Consider the following 25,369-nt stretch of genomic DNA (forward strand, 5'->3'; position numbering starts at 1 on the left):
CGCAGTAGCTCTCCATTACTTTGTAGTAGATGTTCTCCCTCCTTCCAACCAGTAGCACACTGGGGCAGCTGAAGAAGTGGCTGGGTTTAAGTGGGCTTCTGTAAATCTGGATTATGCAAGGTTATCATTAGCTTTAGAGCAACTATTCTAACCGTGTTTTGTTCCTTGGGAAACACTTCTTCACCCATTTACTTTAAGCCCGTGTTATCCATCTTACAATGTCTACTTTAAAAAATATTATTTTTCAAATAAGAAGCAGTAAAATATAATTGGGAAGCTGGAATATGTGGATAAAGCTTGAAAAAGGGCATAACAATGTGGCTTTAATACTTCATTCACCTAACGTGACTGTTGAACAACTATAAGAAGGAAAATGGTGTTTGATAGAGGAGTAGAACTGGGATCCGTTAGCTTTTAATTCAGGGTTCATCTACAGTTCATTTTTCATCTTACATCTTGGGGTTTAAATTACGTGGACAAGCCAATAAAATGGAAGCAGCTAATCCTTAGGTGTGCGGATTTTATTTTTACCATGTAAATTTTTCTGATTAGTTTTTCTCTCTGTGAGAAACCGTTACGGTTGTTTACATCAAGAGATGTCTCCCGTACATCAGTCTGCTGCTTTTGACTTAATTCTGCAATAATACTGCTGCATTTCTAACAATGCAGTTGTTTAAACAGAGCACCCGGCTGTCATAAATACAAATTTTCTAGTCATCACAAAGTTATGGGAGCATACTTTTTGTTCGCTTTCATTTGGCATGAGTCAAATCTTAAAAAAAAAAAAAAAAAAAAAAAAAAAAAAAAAATCTGCAGACTTCACAAAGTATTTCTTAAATATTCTTTGGTGCTACAAATACACGGATCAAAGCGTAGACAGCACAATAGTGATGCCTGAGTCGGACTTCAGTTGGCAATCAAGAGGAAGTGAGGAGGAGTGAATTGTCTGCAATTTTGAACTTTAATAGTTCTGAAATAAATAGATGGGAATTAAATGTTCCTTCATCCCTCCCACCCCCCCCACTAATTTTCCGGAATTGATACTATCTTCACTCATTTCATGTAGTCCTTCAGAAGTAAGCCTGACTCCAGTTACTTATCCTGTTATTGCGGTCTCTGAATTGGCGTCTAAGCTCTGCTAAGAATAAATCAAACCTGACCAAAATCACTTTGATCCCCTTGTTCTGAGTTTCTGGCAGAAGAACAGTATGTGGAATTTCGTGAGGAAATAGCTACGGATCTGCTCAGCCAGTCATGTTTCTCTTTCACACACTGGTACTTTTTGCTGCTTCATTCCACCCAGCTCGCTGTCCCCCCTTAAAAAAACCCAGGTCCTTTTTTCTTTTTTTTTTTTTTTTTTTTAATTGAAGGCAGCTATGTTTTGAAAATGGAAATTTTCACTGAATTTCTTTTTGGATCAGACAATTTGAAGAAACAGATTTGGATTCTCATCAGATTGAGGATATAGCTTCAGAACTGTAAAGGAATGTATTTTTTGTATTAAATAGTATTTCCTGGTTTTCTATTGTAGTTTAAACCATGACGGATTCTTTGCGTTATAATCAGTGTATTATAAACAGTGAAGTTTCCCTTTATCTCTTAATGGTTAACAGGTCCTAACATTCAGTCCATTCTCTTTATCTTAATTAAAATGTTGACTGTGATTACTTCCAGATGATGAAAAAACATGATTAAAACTTAGATGGATGAGTTGTATGAGAAAATCCAATCAATATGCAGAAATTGGATTAATACGCATGCAAGGTGGTCATTGAGATGGCTCTTGATGCTCTTTTGCATAGGACCCCACTGAACTGGAAGGAAACTTCTTTCGGTCCCACGGGCTGGACATGAGGGAGGCAGCTCATAGCGGTAGCTGAGAGCTCGTCAGGAGTGTGAAATACCTGGGCAGCCAGCGGGGCTCAGACAGAGGGGTACGTAGGTGAGACAGACCAGCTTGAATAATTTGCCACTTGTGTTCGGTGGGCCCGCCAGAGAGGCGTGCCGAGGTGTGTTAGAAAGTCTCAGGGACATAATTCACTTGGAATGGAAAGGGATGCTGTTGGAAAGCCAAGGATCACCCCGCTGCCTATTCTTCCTAAGGGGCTGCACACCTCGGGCTGTGGCCAAGCACTGCCCTTTGTGGAGATGTGTTAATGATAATTAATGTCAGCTTACCCGTAACACTGGGTTAGGTAACCGTTCTATAACACAGATACACGCACACCCCCGATTACGTAAACTAAACCGGCTTTGGGAGAGCCCTGCATCACGATGTGGGTGAGAAATCCAACAGCGTATTCCATTAAGTGCTGTAGAACTTAAGCACCCATTTCTGTCTCTGCGCAGTGGAGCACAGACACGGACGCAGCCTTCCAAGCTCCTGATCTGTCTCCTGGTGCGAACGGCTTCCTCGGGAGGCAGGAGCCTGCAGGGTTGGGTACGAGATTGTTTTACCCCAATAAAACTTTTCTCCTCACCTGAAATAACCAGCTGTTGGCTTAAATATATGATGCAACAGTAGTAATTACATTTCAAATATGAGTATGTTAATTATGCATCTAAACCCTTGCGTATCCAGCTTTGATTACTTGTCTCAATTTAAATATCAAAAGTAGTGAAGAGCCATGGATATTGGAAATATGTTTATGTGTATGCAGAGATCAGTGGTAAAATAAGATTACTGAATATTAGTGTTTTGGCAGAAGGAAACAAAGCACAATGCAGAAATTCCCTAAGTTTTACCTTCCATCCCCAGTAAGAGCGTACTGATTCGAAAACGTGGCTAGTCACAGAATGTTACACTGATGAGTGTATTGAATATAAGATTCGGATTAATTTACTGAAACCAAGGCAATTCCAACTTAACTTCTAAGTTGAAAGGGGAAAAAAGTCACATCAGAAATGAAAGAGAAAGTGCAAGTATCATCCAAGAAGCTTATATGCTTTTTCTCTGCAATAACAAGTAGAGGTGAAGCGGGGAGTTAAGTAAACAAGAACAGCAAAAGCAAAGGGCGAGAACTGATGGCCAAAAGAAACGCAGAGCTGCTGGTAATAACAGGGTATCTCTGGCCGTGATGCCGCTACTTTGTACAAACACAATACGTCTTGCAAATCTGTCCTCTAACCCTGTCATTTAAACCTTTCTTGGTACGAATTTCCGGTGTTGGATAAATAAGTCCAAATTGCCTTTTTAAGGTTTTCTTTTTTTCCGGAGAGAGCCAGAACCCAACCAGCAAATGGATTTCAGCAGCACGCTTCTGATTTATCATATTCTGACTTAATTTGATGTCACATTTAAAATGCTAATGGGCCACACTTTGAATCTGAGCATCAGAGAGAAACTTTAAAACAGAAAAAAAAAAATTAATGGTGAATTTGCCATCCGAAAGAAAACATTATTAATTGTGATGCAGTTGCCCTTTGTGCCTGTGTGTTTACTTGATTGAAGCATCTCGACTGTGGTGCTTTCTCCTTGAAGCCTGATTTGAATGGAGCGTACAGCTGGATTGCCCCAGGGCCTTGTAACAATTTATAGTCTGGATGGAAAGGCAGAAGTGCATAAAAAGACAGTTGTGAAATGCCGCTAGTGCCCTGTAATAGAAAAGCTGCGTGTGATGACCTTGGCTGTGTGGGCCTGTGGGATCATTTTGCTGTGATCCAAAGGATTATAAAACGGAAAGTATTGCATATCACCTGGAATAGAGGGGAAAAATTGAAAGAAATACGTCTTTCTGAATTAGGCAGTCTGTGCTTCCTCTCCTTTGCATTCTTCCCGCGTATGGCCTTGCATTTTAGCAAACATGTTAAAATTACATCTGTTATCCTCTGCGCTGTTACAGGAGTTAGTGTTTTTGAATGCAAATGGCTGGGTGAGGTTTCTGTAGCCACAAGCATTTATGTATTTAAAAGCCTCGTTCTGTTTGTAGATGAATTGATGTTCTGTTCCTGAACTGCAGCTGAATTAATATGTGGCTAATTTTTCCTGGCCAGTTATGAGGCAGTGTGACCTTTCCTTTTTGGTGTGGAAAAAATGCTGATTAATATAGATTCTTGCTTCCCCAGCTTCACCTCCCCTTCTACAGCCAAGAAAAGGCTAAAAGATTTTCTTTCTACTCAAAACCTTTGCTAGAACTGCTGTCCTGTCGCTCAGTCCTGCCTTCAGCATGGCGAAGTTTGCTGTTAAGGTACAGAGCAGACTCGCTAATCTGAGAGAGACGAATGAGACGTTTGAAGGAGTGCTGAATTATTTAAAGTGTAAAAAAAAAAAAAAAAAATTTAGCCTGCAAATGAGATTGGTTTTTCTGTCTAATGTGAAGCAGATTGAAAGGCTGCTGTGATTACGGTGGGGCATGTGTGGGGTGGGAGATTAGTATGAAAAGGTGGGTCTAGGGGGCTTGGACCGAAGGAGCAAGGAATGATGAAGAATCAGAGGTGACAGTTTAAGGATTGCATGGCAGGAGCTGCACAGTGATTAAATTCAGTGATGCTGTCATTGAGCCGTAAGGCTGAAGATAACATTCTCTCCCTGCGCTGAAAACAAGAATCAATACAAACTCCTTGACAGGGGCTAAATTATTAAATAGAGCCTTTCTTACAATGTTTCATTATCTGGGATTTACCTCAGCCGGTGATTTGTCAGCAGTACAGGGAGATTTGCTGGGCATTTTGTATTAAAATCATTCCAGATGCTTATGAATCCATTTTGATAATTCCCTTCCTCTTTACAGTGCTTTTCCGTAGGTGTGTTTTTTTTTTTTTTGGTTTGCTTTTGCCCACATGACACTTTGAATTTTCACACAGATATTAAGCTGTGGTACACAATAGGGTTTGGTCTTGTCACATACATGTGAAAAAATTTTTCTTATTGTAGTAACAGACTGTTCAAGTGCTGAGTTGGTTTGCTTTCGCTGTGTGAAATTAGCAAGGTATTTGAAATGTCTTTTGCACAAGAGTCCAGAATTGAAGAAAGAGGAATGAGGCTGCTCTGTGGATTTATGGGTATTGGAGTTTCACTCAACTTGCTTGAAAAATACAGCAACATTCTTTTTATTTTGTTGTCTATCTTCTGAAGGCGGGAGCGCAGAGACCATCCATTCTGAAGTAGCTAAACCAGCATATCGTGCAGTCCCAAAGCGCGCAGGGCTGTGTGAAGATGCTGTATTCAGACCTGCCTGATGCTGGCAGAGATCTGTGATTTCATCAGTGGCGTTATTTTGTCAAGTAAAAAATGTTGAGCATTTTTGTGGGGTGTGTTGGTTTTGCTTTACTCGGTAGCTTTGATAGTGCAGTGCATCAATGGAACTAAATTAATTTATACAGAGCTACAATGTTATGTCAGAATTGCATCATTGTCTTTTGGAAAGGGAGAGAATTTTCATATTTGAGGGTTTAAAACAGATGGTAGCGTTGGTAGGAATAAGGATTAAACAGCTGGAAGTTAAGACTATATATATGTATGTATGTATTCTAGGGCTCAACTCCAGCTCTTCCTCCGTTTCCTCCATATGGCCTAGTTCTTTAGAATTGAAATGCAGACCGTCCAACTTAGGGGCTACATCTGAAAAAAACCCAAAACAAAACCCAAACAAAAAACCAACCACCAACAACAAACCAACCAAAGCTCCACAGAATAATCCATGGTTTTTTTTGTTGTGGCTATTTTATTTATTTATTTTTGAATGTGATTACCCTGATCGTTTTTGCACTGCGTGGCATTCAGAAGCCCAGCGATTGGAATTTCCAGCGCTGGCTTCTTGCCACATGAGAAATGAAATCCTGTCTGGAGGCTGCTGAGGCTTCACCCCCAACAAAGGCTCTGTCCCCGGCTGTGGCAGCGGAGCTGCCTGCGCATCCTGCGCTGCTGCCGCTGGCGAGATGCGTCTCTGTGTGTGCACCATGCTATGGACGGGCTCCAGCAGAGAGAACATGGCGGCCGGCGCCTTGAGAGGAGCTGACGATGCTTGTCGGCTTGCCTTGCGCCAGAAAATCGCTCCCGTTCATTGGAAAGCTGTTTTATTTTGAGAGCCAACTTCTGTATAAAACAGAAAGGGAATTCTAAGAATTGCAAGGGGACAAAAATAGGACTAAATGTGAAATCTCGTGCTCGTTTTGCAAAATTGCTATTGTGTTCTTTTTCCTAATTTTATAAAAAGGAAAGCAGGAAGCACAATTGGTACAAATTGCATTAACAATGTGCCCACCCACCCCCCATCTGACTGTGAGCCAAGGACGAAACCAGATATTGAGCAAACAGGGGAAAAGAAGAATATACCACTCACAGTTGTGGAGTGCAGTCGGGATTGCTTTCCCGTACTGGGCTATCAAGAGGGACACGTGTGGCTCGTAAATTTGTACATGAGAATATGTCTGATAGCAATGTCTTGATTTAGATACGGGAACCATAGAATTATTAACATCCCTCTGTATATTTGACTTACCCATATTTTTAGGTTTGTTAGACCCTTTGTCATGGGAGCGTGGTCTTCAGCACCCTTGGCGTTTCCCTCCCCCTTTTCTACTGTCTTGTTTCCTTCTGCTTACCCAAAGTAAACCTAGCTGCTTCCTACACCTGGTGCTGAGATAATTGACTGCTAAATAAATCAGTAGTTGTCAACTTGAAAATACGGAGAAAAAAGATTGTTATTTCTAGCTTTTAGGCAGGGGAAAAAAAAAGTATTAAATGGTACATTAGCTGCTTTACATGTAGCAAGAGCAAATGGAGTTAGAATAAATTTAGCCATGTCCTCTAGTGTTGAATAGCGAGGGCATCTGTCATGTTTAATAATGCTTCTGACCTTTCGGATTATTGAAGTTGAAATTTTCGCTCTGGTCATTTGGGGGTACTTGAGCACTGTCAGATTCCTGGTGTCTCTGCTATGTCTCCAAAGATACATTGTTATGCTTCGTAAGCTGGTGAAGGCAATTCATTCAAGAAATTTGTTTTCTCTCTTTCAAAATGGTTTTCCTTAAGGAATGTGAAATGTCACTGTGGTCACTAAGTTTTGGTGTGACCTATCCCTCGCCATTTGCTTGCTTGCCTTTTCCTGGGAAAGGGCAACCTCACTGGTGTGCCTCATATGGCTCTTCAAGGTAGTCATAATGCTCGTGTGGAAATAAAATGCTCGCTGTAGCATGTGGAGGTGTAGGACATAATAAACATCCCACGGCCGGCTACCCAAAATGCTATCAGGGCTAGCCATGGCTTCGGTGGGGAGTTGTGTTTTGTTGTTGTGTTATCACGGCTGTGGAACAGGCATACTTGCTAGGTGTAGACAGCTTAGGTGTGCGAGCATCTTGCTAAGCTTATACGTCTTATCTGGATGCTTAAAAAATAGAACAGGAGCAGAAAAGAATAATGTGTAATATGTAAAATAGACACCTTTGATTTTTTTTCTAGCTACATTGGAGAAAGCGCAATTGAGTTGGAGTTGAGTTATGGAAAACATCACCGAGACTGCCTTGCTAAAGGTTTTGTCCTAAGCGCTCTAGAATAGCAGTGCGTGGTCAAAGGTGGGAGGTGGGAAGGGTCTGTGGTGTTGGCAGTCTTGGTAGAGAAATCTCTTCACTTGAATCCGTGTAGAGCTGTGGGTGTAACCAGCAGCCTCTGCTCCTCCTTCCCAGCCCCGGATTGAGTTGGTTGGACTCTTTCTTCCTGTTTTCCCTAGTTTCCTTAACATTTCAGGACGTGGGGACATTTAAGGTTCTTGGCATGTGTAGGTGTCCATCTTCAGTTATGGGCTAGCCTCCCTTGCAAGTATTTCTTGGCATTGTGTTGTGCCGCTGCTGAAGCGGGTAGCAATTGTCTTTATCCACACCGATTGGCCGTTGTTCCTCTTTACTATGAAACACTTGATAATGTGATAGACATTGGGCAACGGGCGTGTGTTCTGAACTGCCGGCTTTCTTGATTATTGCTGCTGCTGTGTCGTTTCTACGCACTGCCCTGGTCTTGCTGTGGGACTGTTGTGTAGAGCAAGTTTGTTCTTCAAGGCAAGGGATTATTTGATTGGTAAATTTGGGGTTGGTACACCACACTGTGTCAAAAGGTGTTGATTTCGGGTAGATTAAAAAAATACTAGGAAAGACATCTATTCTAGCAGGCTTTTGGTCAGAGCTACAAAAATGTTGGCATGTGGAAGGGAAAATAGGAGAAGATGCTCTTTGGATACCTGGGATGGGTTCTGTGTTTGAGCAGCAGGAAAGGCAGCACAGCTCCCCTTTTTATACAGCGCAGCCTGATGGAGCCGCTTAGCAAGGTGCTCCGAGTCAGCTCCACCTCGTGACACTCTCATAGACCTTCAGCTCTTCTGCAAATTCTTTCTCCTTCTCTACAGAAGGTGGGCACGAGGTCTGGGTGCTGCCAGGGGCCTGTTCAGAGAGCAGAAACGGGGCTCAGGGGCTGCCTGGCTGCGGGCGCCCGAGATGCGCAGGGTTTGTGTAAATGAGATAACTGGGGCTTTTCCCTGCGTGGGACTTGGAGCAAGTAAAAAGGAGGGATGTGATGGATGTGCATTTTTGACTTCGTAGTCACTGAACACTAATCCATGGAGAATTTGAACTTGTAATTTTGATTAAAATGATTGATTTTAAATCAGCCTGAGTTCGTTTTGGGCCATTAGAGGGTATTTAAAAGGAAAATAACTCTTTAATTAAATTAGTAGCGTATAAGTATCCTGCTCTGCTTTCCAAGCAGAACTTCTGTGGTTTTTTGAATCTTACTCCTTCCAGTGTCTTGTTTCTTGGCACACTTTAAGGTTAAAAGCAATGCAGAATTATTAAAACAAACAAACTTGTGCTAAGCAAATCTTAAACTTTATTTGAACTCTCTTTCCTTTTGGAAAATATACAAGCCGTGTTGTTCTGTAAAGCAATTCTTGTTCCATCCACCTGTATGTGCTGTTGCTGTATAAACCAACAAACTGTGTTTCCCTTTTATTTGTAAAACATCCTTTTAAAAATAGCAAAGTACTAGTTGTAATTGCGGAACAAAAGATAAAGTAGAAATCCATCTAAATGTGAGGATCCTTCTCAAAAATAAAAGTTCTGAGAGTGTGGTGCTATGAAAATAAGTATTTTTTAGTAGCTGCTATTTTCATAGCAAATTGGGACGATGAGAGAGGACTTATTCCGCACTCACACGGATGGAGCAATGGACCGGGCCTCTTGGTGTGGGTTTTATTTCTGTAGCTGTGATTTGCTGTGGATTTCTTGAGATGAGTCTTGACGAATCCTTGGCTTTTTTAATCAAATGATGGGCATGCCTTCACAGCAATCTATAGACTGCTCTCTAAAAGGCAGTAATCTGTAGCTAAGCATGATATTCAAAAATTCAGTTGAAACATGAGCTGTATAAAACGATCTATTGACTTGAACAACATGTGATAAAGAGTCAGAAAAGGCAATACTTCCTTAGCTCAGTAAGCATCTTAGAAATATCAGAAGAGTGGAGAGAGGTGAAAGAGGCGCCCTAAACTGAGCCTAATGTCACGGAGCTCTTTGGAAGTTCTTGGAGTTTTAGCACAAAATATGTCAGTCGGGTAGAGGGTAGAGGTAGTGCCTCACTCTTAGGGTGAGGAACTTTGCTGGGCCAAGTGTTGGAATCAACCTGTACAGCCAGTGCAGCAGGTTCTAGTCTAGGACATTGTAAATGAGATTTGACGAGCCGTGAGGAAGGTGGTTCTATTTACAAATTCCTTTCTTATATCACAAATATCACTAGGGTGGTTGAACTTTTGGGTCTTGCTCACCCAGATTTCATTGCTAAGGATTTGTGCAAAGCTGTGTGTTCTCTTTTCGAACTGAGGTTTCCATGGAGTGGATCGAGTACTAGTCATGGGCAGCGTGAGGATTTTGGCAGGTCAAATAATCAATTTAGTTCCTTACGACACTGAATCGTAAAGGTGCTGTTGCTGGCCGTGTCTCATACTGGTGACTGTGGGGAAGAAAGATTTGTCCCTTCTGCTGTGGTTTGCAGTTGGAGAATTCCAGTGGGTGTCTGATTCAGCGGGACTCTGTGTTCACTTCTGGGCCCCTCTGTACAAGAGGGACATTGAGGTGCTGTAGCGTGTCCAGAGGAGAGCGACCAGACTGGTGAGGGGTCTGGAGACCAGGGCATGTGAGGAGAGGCTGAGGGAGCTGGGCATGTTTAGCTTGGAGAAGAGGAGGCTGAGGGGAGACCTCATTGCCCTCTACAACTACCTGAAAGGAGGGTGTAGAGAGGTGGGGGTTGGCCTCCTCTCCCAGGTGAATAATGACAGGACCAGAGGAAATGGTCTGAAGTTGCGGCAGGGGAGGTTTAGATTAGATATTAGGAAGAATGACTTTACTGAAAGAGTGGTCAGGCACTGGAACAGCCTGCCCAGGGAGGGGGTTGAGTCACCATCCCTAGAGGTATTTAAGAAATGTCTAGATGTGGCACTTCAGGGCACGCTCTAGTGGCAGAGATTGTAGTGGTTTTTTTGTGTGTGTATGGTTGGACTCGATGATCTCAAAGGTCCTTTCCAACCATGAAGATTCTATGATTCTATGACTCTTTCAAATAGCCAACGCCACTGAAGTGTTCGCACTTGCTCTTTTATGCTCCGTATCCTAATTTTGCTGGGAAAGCCAGCTAATGCTTTACAGTGAATGAGCATCCCAGGAAGTCTGTATCCCATGGTTATGACTCAGTGTAATAACGCATCTTCATGAACTGCATTAACTATCTAAGAAATGCTGGAGTAGCTGCAGTATAAAATAGGTGCAACTTCATCGACACAACAGTGCTTTCCTACGTGGAGAAGATTCTTGATAGCATTATGGCCACTTGACAGCTTTGCCAATTTGTTTACAAGTAACTGTGCAGTAGAAACGGCGATAAATGTGGCATCTGTATGTTTGTTGTATATAGAAAAAGAAAAGGAAGGGAATGGTTAAGATGAGGTTTACACGTAACCTTGCAGAAAGGAAAGGAGATGAAACATTAATGCTAGGAATATTACTTCAGAGAAAGGATTTGCTGCTGTTTACACCCTACTGGCTACAAACATGTCTGGAATATTCGATTTATGGAAAGAATCAAGTAATTAAGATAAAAGAATATACATGATTCACTACTGTGAAATAGAAAGACATAATTTATGCTCTGTATCTACTGTAGTTATGATTAGTGACCTAAGGCTGTTGAACTTCCTCTTTATGGATTGCGAAAACGCTGTGACAGTTTTCAAGGGAATTGCTCTCTTTGAGTTTAAAGAGATGAAAATGGGCCGGCTAACAAGGACCAGCTTCAGCATGTGCTTTTATATTCTTCATGTTTAAAAAAAAAAAAAAAAAGAAAAAGGAAAAAAAAAAAAGGCAATTGGGTGCTTTGATATGTCTGAACCTTGGGACCTCATGAGGCAGAAGGTGCATAATATATAATACCACACAATGCATGCAATGTATGTCAAGAAATCAGCAGAAAGGGTATTCCCTTGGATGCTTTTCAGAACGTCTGTTGCTGAAAAGGTGGAGAACTGTGTTTTCAAAAAAGGAAGCAATTATTTGGTGTTAGTTTTCTAGTTGTGATGTGTTGTAGCATTTCACATATTTGTATTACAAAATTGTTCGTAAACCTAGGAATACTTGCTCCCTGTGCTGTGCTAACGATCAAAGATGATTATTATTGCCAGTATGGACTGTGTTTGAGTGCTTCCCTGTATTAGCCGAGGCAAATTTGTAGGGAAATATCTGAAAATTGTATACCAATTTCAGATGCTGTTCGTATCTGCTTTTCTGAGCCCCGAGAATGTTCTTTCAATAGAAGCTGTTTAAGTTTTGAAGTAGTTTGGGCCTTTAAGCTAAAAACTTCACACTCTGAAGTGCAAAACTCTGTGAACTGTGGTTAAAACATCATAATAAATCTTTCATCTGGAAAGTGCAGCTGTCGTGATGCTCTCTGCTCTCTTTGGTGGAACCTGCTCCTTGGTGTAATCCTGTGTCCTGTGTGAGCTTCGCTGCCGCTGGGGAAGGGCATGGCCTTGGCCTTCCCCACCCTGCTGGCTCTTGATGCCGGAGGGGGCTGGTCCAGGAGCTGACGTTGGTGTTTGACACTTGCCTTTGGATGCTGAAAGCAGAGAGGTGATTAAGCCAAGGCTGCTATATTTGTCAGTAAAGATGTTGGGCTAGGAAAATAAACAGCTGGGGGAGTACCTGGAGCATGCCTGCATTTGAAATACACTATCTGCACAGTAAATATTTAAATTTGAGCTAATATTGCATTACATTAAAGATTCATTTATTACCGTACTCATTGGAAAGCACTTGTAGGACGAGTGCTATAGTTTACATTAGTTTAAGTGTTGGAAAATGGATTTGTCAGTGTTGCTTGTGCCCAGCACATGAATATTTTATCTCACTTTTCTAAGGTAATAAATACTCAGGTAGTTCCACACCTTTTAGGCTCAGGCTCCCAGTGCACTAGGACTCTTTTTCTTGGGGTTTTTTTGGTGGGTTTGTTTTTTCTCCTCCAGTTTGAAGTAATATCGGAGATCCCTTCCAGCCTGGCAGCGTTCTCACGACTTCTCAAGCGTTAGAGCGCAAGGTCTGCGCCGTGGCCTCTGTGCAGTCACGTACACGAGGTGGTGAAAGCAGAAGTCAGAGCGATGGCGTGGCCAGGACTGAAGAGAATTGCACAAGCTTCTCAGATACGTGCTTCAATATTGATTTAAATAGGCTTCTCCCTCTAACGTATGCATCAAAGAGAGGGAAGGTGCCTTGTTCTACTGCATAATCATGAAGACTTCCCCCCCAGTAAGACTCCTGGTAAGCAGCTTGAAGAACTAAACTCATGGCGATTTTAAAAACAATTTTCTCAGTCATGCTGAGAAGATTGTATTTGGTGAAAGGAAACTAATCTAAATAATGAGCTATCTCTAAAACAGTCAAATAAGGTTTACGCAAATTTCCTTAAGGTTTAGTATCTCTTGGTTCGGGTGCTTTGGTTTGCTTTATGAAAAGTTTCTCTTTTTTTGTAAGGTACTCTGCTGGTTTCTGCAATTAGAGGTAATGGTTGCACACAGGTGTCCTGTTGTTTTCAATAAGTATTTAAAAAAAAAAATTGGTTATCATGATATGCTTCATATAAATCCTTGTGCTCAGTACAATGGGAAAGGCATAAACTTTCCATAAGAATACCTGATGATTTCTGAGTCAAGAGCATTTGAATCTGGCAATGAGGGGTTCCATCCAGTGCCTCTAGTAATAAAGTAAATTAATTTGAATTCTTCAGGAGGACTGAATGGTTTATGGAACTACTAGTTGGTCTCAAAGCATTTCACTTCTGGATCTGAGTGAATTAACACCTTGACTTTTTTAAATGGAAGCTGTTAGTAACTTCATTTGTTAGGGTTGTAGTGCAGTGACGATTATATTGCCCAAGACAAATGATTAGCCTTAGAACTCTATATTGGCTTGGCTGGCTGTGTTCCCCTCAACCTCAATTCAAATGAGCGTGCAGATGGTGTCCCTCATACACATACTATATATTTAAAAACTGTATATCTTTGTTCCGGAAGTCCTTTTCTTGTTGTTCATCTTGGTTGTCCATATGTTCACTCATGACTTTCAGCACCTGAGAAAAGGGGTGGGTTTTTTTTTTGTATCTTGCTCCCAACTTTTCCTTTGAGCATTTTTCTTTTATAGGAAGTAAATACATCCATTTTATTCTCCAGCATAGTTATTTTCTGATTTTAGCATTTTCAATATCTAGTATTTCCAGATGAATGGAGGCCATCTTTCCAATCTACAGGTTTAGATTAGATTGTAGCCTGTGGACATGGTTTGCGGTATATTTATTTATTACTGATTTACATATAAATACAAAGGAAAAAAATACAAAGTCTAGTGTTGCTAATTCTAGCTATTGATATCGTGCCAGACAGCACCAATCTGTATTAGAAATTCCCTGCATAGTAAGATACAGTCATGTCTTCTGCAACTTGACATTTTTAAGACTGTTGTTTTCTTTTCTTGATGAGCAGCTCTGCTTTGTTTCACGGGCATTACTGTCAGTATTATTTTTATTAAGGCTGTGTCATGACCCTGTTTTATCAGCCAGTGTCTGAACACCCTGATACATGAAGTATGTGTGTAGAAAACTTTTTTCTGTTTTGAAATGTTAGCTTTTTTTTATAGCACAGTGTGTTAGCTGCAGTTTCTTAGAGGATGTAAACATTTGAGTAACTGACCATTTTATACGCAAATGCTTACATCCTCCGAGAAGCTGCACAGGGAAACATTGGCTTTCCAGGCATTTATTTTCCAAATACGCTTTGTTTCCTCGTAGGAACAGCATTTGATTAAGTGGTGAAACAGCCAAGTCACAGGATCTGGCTGATCAGTCTTCTGTTGTTGTTGTTTTTATAATTTAAAAATCCAGCTTGCTAGCAGAGCGGGCCAGTGTGCAGAGGTGCTTTAATTTTCCCTGTCATAAAATTCCCCTGACTGTTAGGCAAGATTTTAACAGCCATACGACTGTTTAAACTCTGGGCTGGGTCTGCAGAGCAAACTGTCTGCTGATTGTTTTATCCTTTCAGCTCTTGGTATCTCTTTGTTAAAAGGTAAACCCCTCAGTGAGATGTTAAAGAAAATATGGCCTCTTGATATTTAAAAGGCGAAAAATCTATTTAAACTGTATATGATGGCTTCAAATAGTCTCACCGCTGTGTGTGCTGCTTGTTTTAATAGAAGTGATAAATACTGCAGCTGCTGGTGCTCAGCAATTAGATTTGAGCTATATACTATAAATGACATTTAATGGCAAATGTCAGGCATAGTCTGAATGGTATCTTCATTTCAATGTTGGGTTTCTTTAGGATAATGCTTAAAAAACCTTAATGGAATTTAATTACCGGAGCATATATTCAATGATTATTTAAATGCATTTGTAATACCATTAGTTGTTAGGTAACTGTTTGCTTATTATGCTTGACACTGAGTATATTTGATGTCGGCTGTGTGTGGGATGCGGAGCAGCAATAGAGATGCTAATAAGGCCGGGTGTTGACGAGGGTCACTATCGATACCATGTCAGCAGCCTCCTGCCAAATTCCCTTCTGTTGGAAAGGCATCATCTGTAATCAAAGTGGAGTCCGGAGAAGCAGCAAACGTGAACAGAGATGCTGTGGTCAAAAATAGTGCTTATGCCTTGTGCTTTTCCTAGTAGTGATTTTAATTACAGCCTATTAATGAATTCTCAGCCCAGTTTGTGTCTTCCGTATAGGGCTTTCGTGATACTTGTAGAAAAAATGGCTGAAATATGGCATCTCCACTGCATCATCTGTGATTTTTGTACAGTAGAACTGAGAGTACCGTATATATGCACATACAGAAAGCATAGAACGGTTTGGGTTGGAAGGGACTTTAGAGACCATCTCATTCCACCCCCCTGCCCTGGGCAGGGACACCTCCCACCAGCCCAGGTTGCTCCAAGCCCCGTCCAACCTGGCCTTGAACCCCTCCAGGGATGGGGCAGCCACAGCTTCTCTGGGCGACCTGGGCCAGGGGCTCACCGCCCTCACAGCAAACAATTTATTCCTAATATCTCGCCTAAATTTCCCCTCTTTCAGCTTAAAACCCTTTCCCCTTGTCCCATGGCTCCCCTCCCTGATCCAGAGTCCCTCCCCAGCTTTCCTGGAGCTGCTTTAGGGGCTGGAAGGGGCTCTAAGGCCTCCCCGGCGCCATCAAATGCAGCAGCTTTGTGTGTTGAGAAGACTCCGCAGCAGGAGCACAGTGCCGTGTTGCATGGGGATGTGGCTTGCTCAAACAAAAATCACAAGCCTGGCTGGACCCAACTGCCTGTCCCCAGCTACGGACTGTGTCCGTACTCTGTTTGGTGGAGGCAGCACAGACAAAGTAAGTTCATCTGCACGGATTTTATCAGATACGCACACACACACACATGTCGCGGATCTGGCCCCACTGGTGTAGGCAGCTGCTTGTTTTCCCCAGGAAGGGAGCAGTCGGTTGGGGAAAGCTTTTTGTGCCACAGCAGCTTTCCTGGGGGAGGGGGGAAATGGGTGGCCACGTTGTCTACTAGCCCTGACAGCTATAATTAAACAGGCTTGTTCGTGGGTAGTTGTGCGCTGTAATTGTGTGGTTACTTTATGCTTTTGCTCAGCATAACTGACACCATGAACCACAGATGGGATTCAAAGAACATAAAAGGGAAACGGAGCAGAAAGATACCACAAAGGAATTAAATGAGGTAGTAAGCAATGACCCATAACCTTCATGAAAGATCTTATGATAGTTTTATTTTAAGCCAGCCAGTTTTTAAGCATAACTGCTTTTTTTTTTTACAAGATGAAATTATCTTTTGTCATTTAGAATTGCACTGAAATTTTAAGGGTATTTACTTAAGTGTGTTTCACTGGTAAGAAAACAGGTGACTTGCTAGACCTTGGCACAGCAAGCAGCTTTGTTTCTAGTAAAGCTGAAAAGTTTATGGAGCAAATACTGTAGCTTGTTTTAGATACAGAAATCTTTTATGGTCATGACCTGAACTGAGTAATGTTCTTTTTCTCCTTGAAAGCTTGAATGGGGCTGTATTCCATTCTGTTTCTGGATTGCTCAAAAGTTGAAAGCCTATGAATGAATATGTATGTAATGTCTGATATTTGATGTGTTGTGGGATGTTAGCGTGCTGTTTCTGATCCTCTGTTTCTGTGTCACCACCAGTTAAAAGTAGGGAAGATGGGGTTAATCCTGAGTGTTTTAGGTAGGGAGGAAATTGCCTGGGGAATTTGGGTAGCAAACACAAATAACATGGGCAAAGACTGCATAGAGTAGCTTCTTGTTTGGTCCCAATTGACCTCTTTTGTGATCTTATTAAAAGCGGAAGATGATGTCGGGTGCTGATTGATCACACTTTCTGGGGTGTGAATATGAGTGAAATTCCAAAAGAATGAAAAAAGATGGATACTTTTTTGATATTGAAAGAGAGGAGTCCCCAGAGCCTGGGCACAAAAGCTGGTTAGAAGTTGAATGTGTTGAAAACTGTTCTATGTTGACAGATGGCCGGTGCCCTTGTAGCTTCATTTTCAAGTAACCATAAAGTCTCATTTCGATCAATTCTAGTTTGCACTTGTTTTTATGTAGTTACACCTGCTCTTTTGCACATGTAAAAGTGTGCCATTCTGTAACTAACTTCGCTGACTTGGGCCAGTAACTTACACAGTAGATTTTTTACATACTTCTTTGTTCTTCTGTCTCGGTAGAAAACAGGAGACTTCATGTTAACTTTTAATGGTCCTATGCCTTTAAGAAACACTGTCAAATAATGAGATTTTAAATAGTTACCTGTTCTTTAACAGAATTGGTAAAGCCCAAACCACTCCATTTCAGTTGGCTGTTTCACAGTTGCTTTTTAGAATATTTTTCAAGGTTCAAAAAAGACAGGCTTAATTTTTGTTTGGCTCATGGCAAGTGTCTTATTAAAGCTATTGTTCCATATGGGCTTAGGTCCTGGAAAGCAATGACTATTTGCCTAGTGGTATTTTCATTTGTTCCTTGTGTTTCCTTTTCCTTTCATGTGGTGCCTAATTCACAGATTGATATCCTATTGCCCGCATTCCGCGTAATCAATGGCAGCCTCTCTGTGTCAAGGGGAATTGCCGACATGCACCCCTTGGCAGTTCATTTGGAAGCAAGTAATTAGAGGACATTGTTTTGAAAACAGGGAGAAAATAGTAGCAGAAGAAGGGAATAGAGGTGTCTGAAAGAGTTTATCATCCGAATCTGATTCTGGCTGAGAGTTACTAGCTCTTTGAGGATGAAGCTGTTATCAATATGGTGGAGAGGATTATTTTATCTCTACAGTGTATTTTAGGAGTGCGGAGCTCCCTTCCTTATTGGTGCCATTTCTATGGGGTGATATTTGGCTAATGAGTGGGGTGCTAATGTGTAACGCCTCCCTCCTACAGCCCCCAATGGAGCTGGAACCTCTCCATCTGCAAACCCTCCCCGCTTTGGTGGGCGAGTGGCTGCGTGTCCGCAAAAGACAGCGCTACTCCAGCATACTGATTTTACTGGGGAGGAATGGGGCTAGATACTGGTTACATCTTTGCTCGAATTATAGCGTATCAAGTCTTGGGTGAATGGGGCTGAGCATTGGTTTAATTATTTCAGGATGTTTTGGACATCTGGAAAGCAGAAATTGAGGGGAAGGGAAGATTTATGAGTGGTACTAAGTAAAATTAAGAGCTGGTAGGTAACGTTTATTCCATATTGACTTTTGTAAAAGTGTGGAGGGGAAGACAGCTATGAGGAGCAGAGAGAAGAATGCCTTCAGATAGCTCAAATTGTTCCGCTTTGCTTTAGAAGAGCATCTAGTTGAAGCACAATGAAATTCAGTGCGAACCTGTGTCCTTACGAAGCTGACATTACTGTTGGATTCACGGAGGTTCATGCAGTCATTTAGTGCTGTTTGCTGCAGTTTCTGGTGGACCTTTGCATAGTTCTCAGCTGCCATAATTATTCTTTGTCTGTCGTATATGTTATATAGTTCTTGCCGGGTGACTGCAACGGCTACCCCACCAGAACATCTACTGTTCATAAAATGGCAGCGTAGCGAATTTTGATAGTAGAGTTCTTCTGGGGATCTGAAGACTGTATATTTTTTTTTTTTAAGGCAGTCTAGCAACTATAACGCCAAACCACCCACACTAGGAGACAACATATGGCAGCTACTGTGAATTAGCATGCAGATAAGTGGTGTATCACCTAGTGTTTTTAAAAAGGTTTGAGCCTTGATGGCTGGATTCTAAGGTTTTGGCTACCCGGCTGTCTCCTCACAGCACACAAAACACAGCCTTACAGATAATGTCAGGATTTAAGACTAATTTTGGCTGCATTTTGGAATTGCTTAAAGGTGTAGGCAAACAGATTGTTGTTTTTTACTTGCATATGTGTATATGGGTATGTATGTAGGCTGAGTTTTACAGGTGTGTTTATGGGACTTGCATGTTTTCCTTTCTTCTTCCATAGGAAACAATTCTGTCTGCAGATAACCTGTCTATACTGTGTAATGTTTGCTGGCATTTGCAAACAGTTTTGCTTCGAACTTTGTAGAAACTGTAGCAGAGATCTAGAATAAATACTATTCTCAGCAAAGCAGCAAGGCTTTGAGCAAAAGGACTGTGTTTCTCGTGCGGCCTTCAGGACAGACGTGTCCCCAAGGCTGGGGGAGTCTTCGCATGCGTATGTGTTGGAGTGTAGAAGTTTGAGATTCAGGGGAAGGTGTGATGCTTGTTTTACATCCGAGTTGTTTGTACACAAGGCTGAAATAATTTCCGGCATGCCGGAATTCCACCTGAATTCCAAAAGGAGTTTCATTTGTTAAACTTGTGAATAAAAGGGACATAAGAGAGATTCTTGCTGTAAACAAACACAACATGTCAAGAGCAAGGCATTATGAAAAAAAAAATCCTATATTGTTTTGTCAATAAATTACGCTTTCTCCTACATAGATCACAGAAATGGGACTTTACCCTGGAAACGGCAATATTTGATACCCCAGGCAGCTTGTATTCCTGGCTCAGCTCCCACTTGGCTGAATGCACTGATCGATTCTCCGCGGCTCAACCCAGCCTTCTCGCTTCCTGCCGGCCATTACTGCGCTCCATCAGCCGCCCCTCTTTGTGGCCTGCCTTCTGCGCCCAGATAAGCCGGCGAGGCATGTTTCTATTAGAAAAAGCTCTTGTAGATGGAATACTCATTAGATAACACTAACAGGTTTAAAGGTTGCAGTCTTTGTGTTGGTTCAGGTTAGGAGGGCAGGAACCAAAAGGGCTGCTGCCTTCTATTTGAGGGGCAGAGAGGATTAAACTGCACGTTGCTGTATTTAGTGCTCGTATTTCCTCGCTGAATACTGATAGCTCTCACTTTTGACAAAGCTTCTGTGTTTGCAAGAAGTAATTACGTGTTAATATGCGTGCATCTGAATTAAATAATCAAGCTGCAAAAATAACATTCATTTGTAGTAATAACCTCTGTGTTTCCAAGCTGGCTTTTCTTGGCTTACAACAGCTGATCAGGTTTCTATTTAATTAGAAAACAGCTACACAACTATGTCCTGAGAACTTGAAATTACATGTGCTATTGCAGAGGGGGAAGAAAAATGGTCCTTGCTGTATCTGCTTAGCTCCTGATTTCCAGATAGTTTCATTTGTGTCCCCTCTCTGTCTCCCCCCCGCCCCCCCCCCAGGGGATCCGGTATGAGTGGTCTCTATTTTTCTTTTTCCCTCCTTTGAATATTAGTAAATGTCAAAATTGAGTAACTGTAAAAATATTTCTCCAGTAGGAATAGAAATAAGGTAGCGATTCACCGTGGCAGGGAGGGCACAGCAAGTGGAGCAAGTCAGATCTGGTGTGGGAGTCAGGCGAATACTGTGTCATGCAGCAGAACTAGAACCGTTTGTGTATAATGAAATCATCTTTTTTGGAGGGACAAATGATGCCCCAAAGGAGCAGGTTAATTTCTAGTGTTAAAAAAGAAATAGAATGTCCACTTGAAAACTGGCCTTGTGAGGCCAGAGCTTCTATGCCGCAGTGCACAAGGTGTTTATTCTCAACAGTGGAGTGACTGTGAAAATATTTAATGTTGCTAAAATCATACAAAGAATTTGGTAGCCTAGAATTAGTCACATGATCTTTTTATTTTTTTTTCCTGATAGAAAAATTTAATTGTTGAAAATATGTTTGAAAGGAAAGATGTTGTTTTCCTTGTTTCTGTTTTGCTGTTTGTTCCTTTGAAATAGCTGCTATTCACTGGCTCCAACGTGCCCATCTGTCAGCTCCGGCATTTGGGATACTGTTTCCAAAGCTAGTTGTGATTTAACGTGGTATCTAAATAGGGCAAGTAATGAAGGATACTGCTTAAATCCCTCGGAGAGAATCTGCAGGACATCTGTGATCATTTGCACAATTTGGTTAGTCATAACCCTGGGAAGAGAACGTGGAATCTCTTCAGACAGGAATTGTAACGGGCAGTGGCTGTTTGCGAGTGTGTCCTAACAGAAAACCAGCACCTTGGAATTGTCACAAATGCTGTGGAAATCAGTACATTCATATTTCTAAAGAGAACTTGCAAGATTATTTTTTTCCCTTTTCAGGGAGAGGCTTTTTTTTAAATAGAAGTTGAGCAGATGCTTGTGAACTGGGATGCTTTAATCCTTTTACAGATTTTATCTAATTCTTGATTAATGTCCAAAAACTGATTTGTGTTGGTTTTTTTTTTAAAGGAACAAAAACCAAAACAGCAGCAACAACAAAACCCTGAAATGAGTGCTTTTTGAGTACTGCAGCAATAAACACTACTTTCATTTAAGGGCAGAATGGAATTTTGTAGCAGAGGGAATCTTTTTGAGCTGCCAGAAAGATACTTTAAAGCACTTGCCATCGCTGTGATTTCTGCAAGTCTGAATTTGGCACGTGACTATCTGCAGCTTTTCATATGTAAAGGTGTAAAAAAGAAAAAGTAACACTTTATGAAGCAGGGGACACTTCTTTTGTGTGCACATGGTTCTAAAATAAATAGTCTACCACAGAAGTTGGCGCCTTGACACCTCTGAGTAGTCTGCTCTGTAAATGACATACATATTTAGAAAGTTGGCTGACGAAATAGCATGTCTAGGAATGTCTGTGCAATGAAGGATGTAAATGTGAAAAATAAGATTGACAGACGTTTTATATTTTTAGGGAGACTGAAACTTCAGACTAAACCCCACAAAATCATGCAAGTTGGAGAGCAGATACAGAAAATACTTTTCAAGATGAAGCTTTTGAATTAATTGGACCAAAAGCATCAATCGTGGTAAAAAGAGGTATTTAGGAAGGAGACCAGATCACCCCCTCCAAAAAAACCCCAACCCAACTGCTATCAGCAGAGCACAAACAGCAGCATGTTCTCACACCAGCATATTTTCAGTTGCATCATTGTCCAGAGACTTACGTAAAAAATTACTTGTACATCGTGGCTGTACATGATGTTTTTGTTGCCGTGTTCCTTATGCATGGGAGCTTTGAGTTGTGCCCTGTGCGTGCATTCGGGGCATGATTTAAATGATGAAGAGCATTCAGCGTTGTGGAGCATGTGCTGCTTGCTGTTCTGAGAAATATTTTGAGATATATTAAGAAACCGAGCCAGGGAAGTGAAGTGATTGCGTCACCCTCTCCTTTTCAGTCTCAGCCTAATTCAAAATAAAGCTGTGACCTCCCAGCTCACGGCTTTATATGATGCCAGGGCAATCAAAGCATTTGGCAGTTTTAATCCTCCTCTTTTTGTTGTAATATAACCTCAATGCATGCGTAGGTAACGGATGTACCTTCACACAGAATTTGTACCCTTCCAGAGTTCTTTCTGCAAAGCTGTCCCCTGGCAGCACCATCACTGGAAGGTCACATAGGAGGTTGCATCTGTTCATTCATCACTTGCTACCTTTGTTCTCTCTTCTTTTTACCAAGATAATTAACTTGCTTCCTTTCCTCAGCTCTCTCCGTGGGCTGCTGGTTGTTGTTCAGGCTGTTGAGGGTTTGGTTTGTAGATAAGTGTTTGCAAGCCCCATGCCAGGCAGAGCACAGCACAGATTTCCTGTCCTTCTCCTCCCTGTGATGTAACTCGCTGTTAAAAAACACCACTGCCACCACCCACAATGCTGTATTTTGTACTCCTCCTTCATGGTTGTTGCATATACGTGGGTACTTATGCCTCCTGTACCATGCTCCTTGGAGCGTTTTACTGTTTGAAAGAAGCCCAACTTCAGTGGCACAACCCAAGGAAACCGCAGCATTAGCTTTTGATGCTGTGTGTAAAGTGTCCGTGCATCTGAGTGAGTAGTTTTCGTGCCACAAAGTGCTGCTCTCTGAGTGCTCTCGGGGCTTTGGGTGACACAAGAGGGGTGCCTTCTCCTTGTAACTAAGAAATGCAAAGAGAATTTGCAGAGAAATGCTGGGTTAACGGTTCCTGTCATTGCTGCAGACAGTTCTTGCTAGCACTGATAGAATTTATGAACTCTTAGCAAGAGGGTAATAAAACGTTTACTTGCGATTTTTTTTTTTTTTGTCTTCAGAATTCAGAGAGACTTTTCATAAAGACGGAGATGCACAGAACTTGATTTCAGTCTGCAACCACCCTTTTGGAACAGCAGGCAGCAGAAATCAGTGTTGCCTCTCAGACGTAGTCCTTTTGGGTTTCTTTAATTCGTTAGACAAGCCTGTTGGCTTTGACTGCAAATGTGTGTCTCTTTTTCCTTTTTTTTTTTTAAAGCAGGTTGAGGTTTCTGCTGTAGAGCACAAATATGCTTAGTGTGTTCTTGAATGGTTTTTGAGGCATTGAGTAGATAGAGCACATGTGGTAGTGGTGGGTTAGTTAAACTATTTTCCTGGCACAATGCTGCCACTAGCAGTTTTTTAGTGGCATTACATGTGTTTTTAATCAAAGGCTGCAAACGCATTTAATGGAAAGATTTTGTGTTGTTTATTAAGCAGAAAGGGTGGAAATTGCTGTAACAACTAGGCTGATGTGAACGGGAGAGACGATTAGAACTTTCTGGTCGGGTAACCTGTGATTTAGCTTGTAAATGTAAATGTTTTATGAGCAGTCCTAGAAGGGTCTAGAGAACCATAGTCCAGAAAAAGCGAACGGTGCTCGCAGTTGCCTCATGCCAAAAGAATGTTAATTTCCCTTTAGGCTTCCCTCTGCCTCTGCAAATGTTTTGGAGCAGTAGAAAGAATTGTCAGCCATGGGTTTCAAAGATATACTGAAGCAGAGAGTCTGTAATAACTTGTGATCTAAAAATTCTCTTTTTAAGTGGTGTTTATGCTTCAGTTTCCTTCTTAGAAGGACCAAACTGGTGGCTGGATTCTCAAATGAAAAAGGAGTTAAGTGAAAAAGATAGTTTTGTGTAAATTTTGCTGTTGGTTTTGTGAGGTATGTGAGCAGTCGGAGCCTGTAATTATTGGGATTGAAGTGCAGCATCCTATTCTTTTGTGTAACAGTGTAATAAAGAACATCTACCATTAACGTCTGAATCCATCTGTCCTGGGGCGGGGGGGGCGGAATATAGTATCTCGTGGTTACAGCTGGTAAGAATGGTTGCACTGACTTATGTTGCTATTGGTATTCTCTTTTTCTGAATTATGCTGCTCTTGGGTTGGGTTTTTCCCCTCCCCTGCCCTGTGTTTCGCCATAAATACTTTTTTGTAGGAATTAGCAGACTAAGATCGCGTTACATGAGGCTAAAAATTCCAATCCTTCTGATCCCTGCCTCTTCTTTTCTTGGGCTATTTTTTTGGTATGAGCAGGTTGGTATTTGCTGGTCATGTACAGGGAGATAAAACCGCATGATGATGCAGCGGGTTCTTGTTGCCTTTGTCTGGGTTCAAAGTCGATCTGTCTTTCCCACATTGCTTTTGTTTTGTTGTCCCAGAAATACGTTTTCCTCCCTTTTGGGTCTTACCTTAGGCTTTCTTCAGTGTGAAAACAAATTTATACTTTAGAAGATTATGTCAGATGTGGTCTGATTTTTCCTTTTTAGTAATGCCTTTAGACCTTCTTTTTCAGAGTAAACGGGACCACCTCCTTATGAATGTCAAATGGTACTATCGCCAGTCTGAAGTCCCAGATTCAGTCTATCAGCATTTGGTTCAGGACAGACACAATGAGAATGGTAAGTTAGGCTCTGTAGAGTAAGGTCGTCTTTACTTGTACTCTGAATTTTTGGTTTTAATAGTCTAAAAAGCAAGAACACTTTTGCGTAGAGACACGAAACGAGGCCTGTTGATGAAACAATGTGGTAGAAGATGGATGAAAGTGTTTCTTACCTGCCCTGTTTGTTCTAACTGGTGTGCGTCCTGTAACCGTAGCTGTAAGCAGATGCGTTTCAGGTATGGTTTAAATATTGTGCTGTATTACACTAATGCCTTAAGAGACAATAGAAAAGAAAAATAACATAGGATCCTTTATGGGCCTCCTGGACAGCGTACTAATACCTCACTGGCTGAAGACCAAGCTGTCTGAAGAAACTGTGAATGTCTTCTATTTTTAGTGATTCTGCCATAGTGTCACGAGACCTACATTTTTTACATTCATGCTGCCTTGCGTGTGTGAATCCTCACTGTGATTAATATTGCAGTAAGTGATGTAACTGAAGCACTCGTAGCTGATTTCCCTCTTTTCTCTTTGCAAAAACAAGTGTGATCTTGGGTTTAATAGAAGCAGAAGAAACTTTAGTACCTATTCCAGTGTCATTTATCTCTTGCCTCTAGGGGAGACATAACATTTGCTTCTGTTCTTACCGGGGAATTTCCTTGAGGCAACTGTTAAAATTCTGAAGATACTCCAAGGTGA

At 41.5% G+C, this 25,369-nt stretch overlaps 1 protein-coding gene across 5 annotated transcripts in view; it reads left to right on the forward strand.

Moving 5' to 3' along the window:
* Window positions 1-25,369, forward strand: part of RERE (arginine-glutamic acid dipeptide repeats) — a 243,524-nt gene that overhangs the window by 97,971 nt on the left and 120,184 nt on the right. For all 5 annotated transcript variants that reach the window (XM_054222253.1, XM_054222256.1, XM_054222255.1 and 2 more), the window contains exon 4: window positions 24,584-24,689. In XM_054222253.1, the coding sequence (XP_054078228.1) occupies window positions 24,584-24,689 (106 nt within the window). The remainder of the gene's footprint in view (window positions 1-24,583; window positions 24,690-25,369) is intronic.

The sequence above is a fragment of the Rissa tridactyla genome, chromosome 16 (genome assembly GCF_028500815.1).
Source record: "Rissa tridactyla isolate bRisTri1 chromosome 16, bRisTri1.patW.cur.20221130, whole genome shotgun sequence".
Lineage (NCBI taxonomy): Eukaryota > Metazoa > Chordata > Aves > Charadriiformes > Laridae > Rissa > Rissa tridactyla.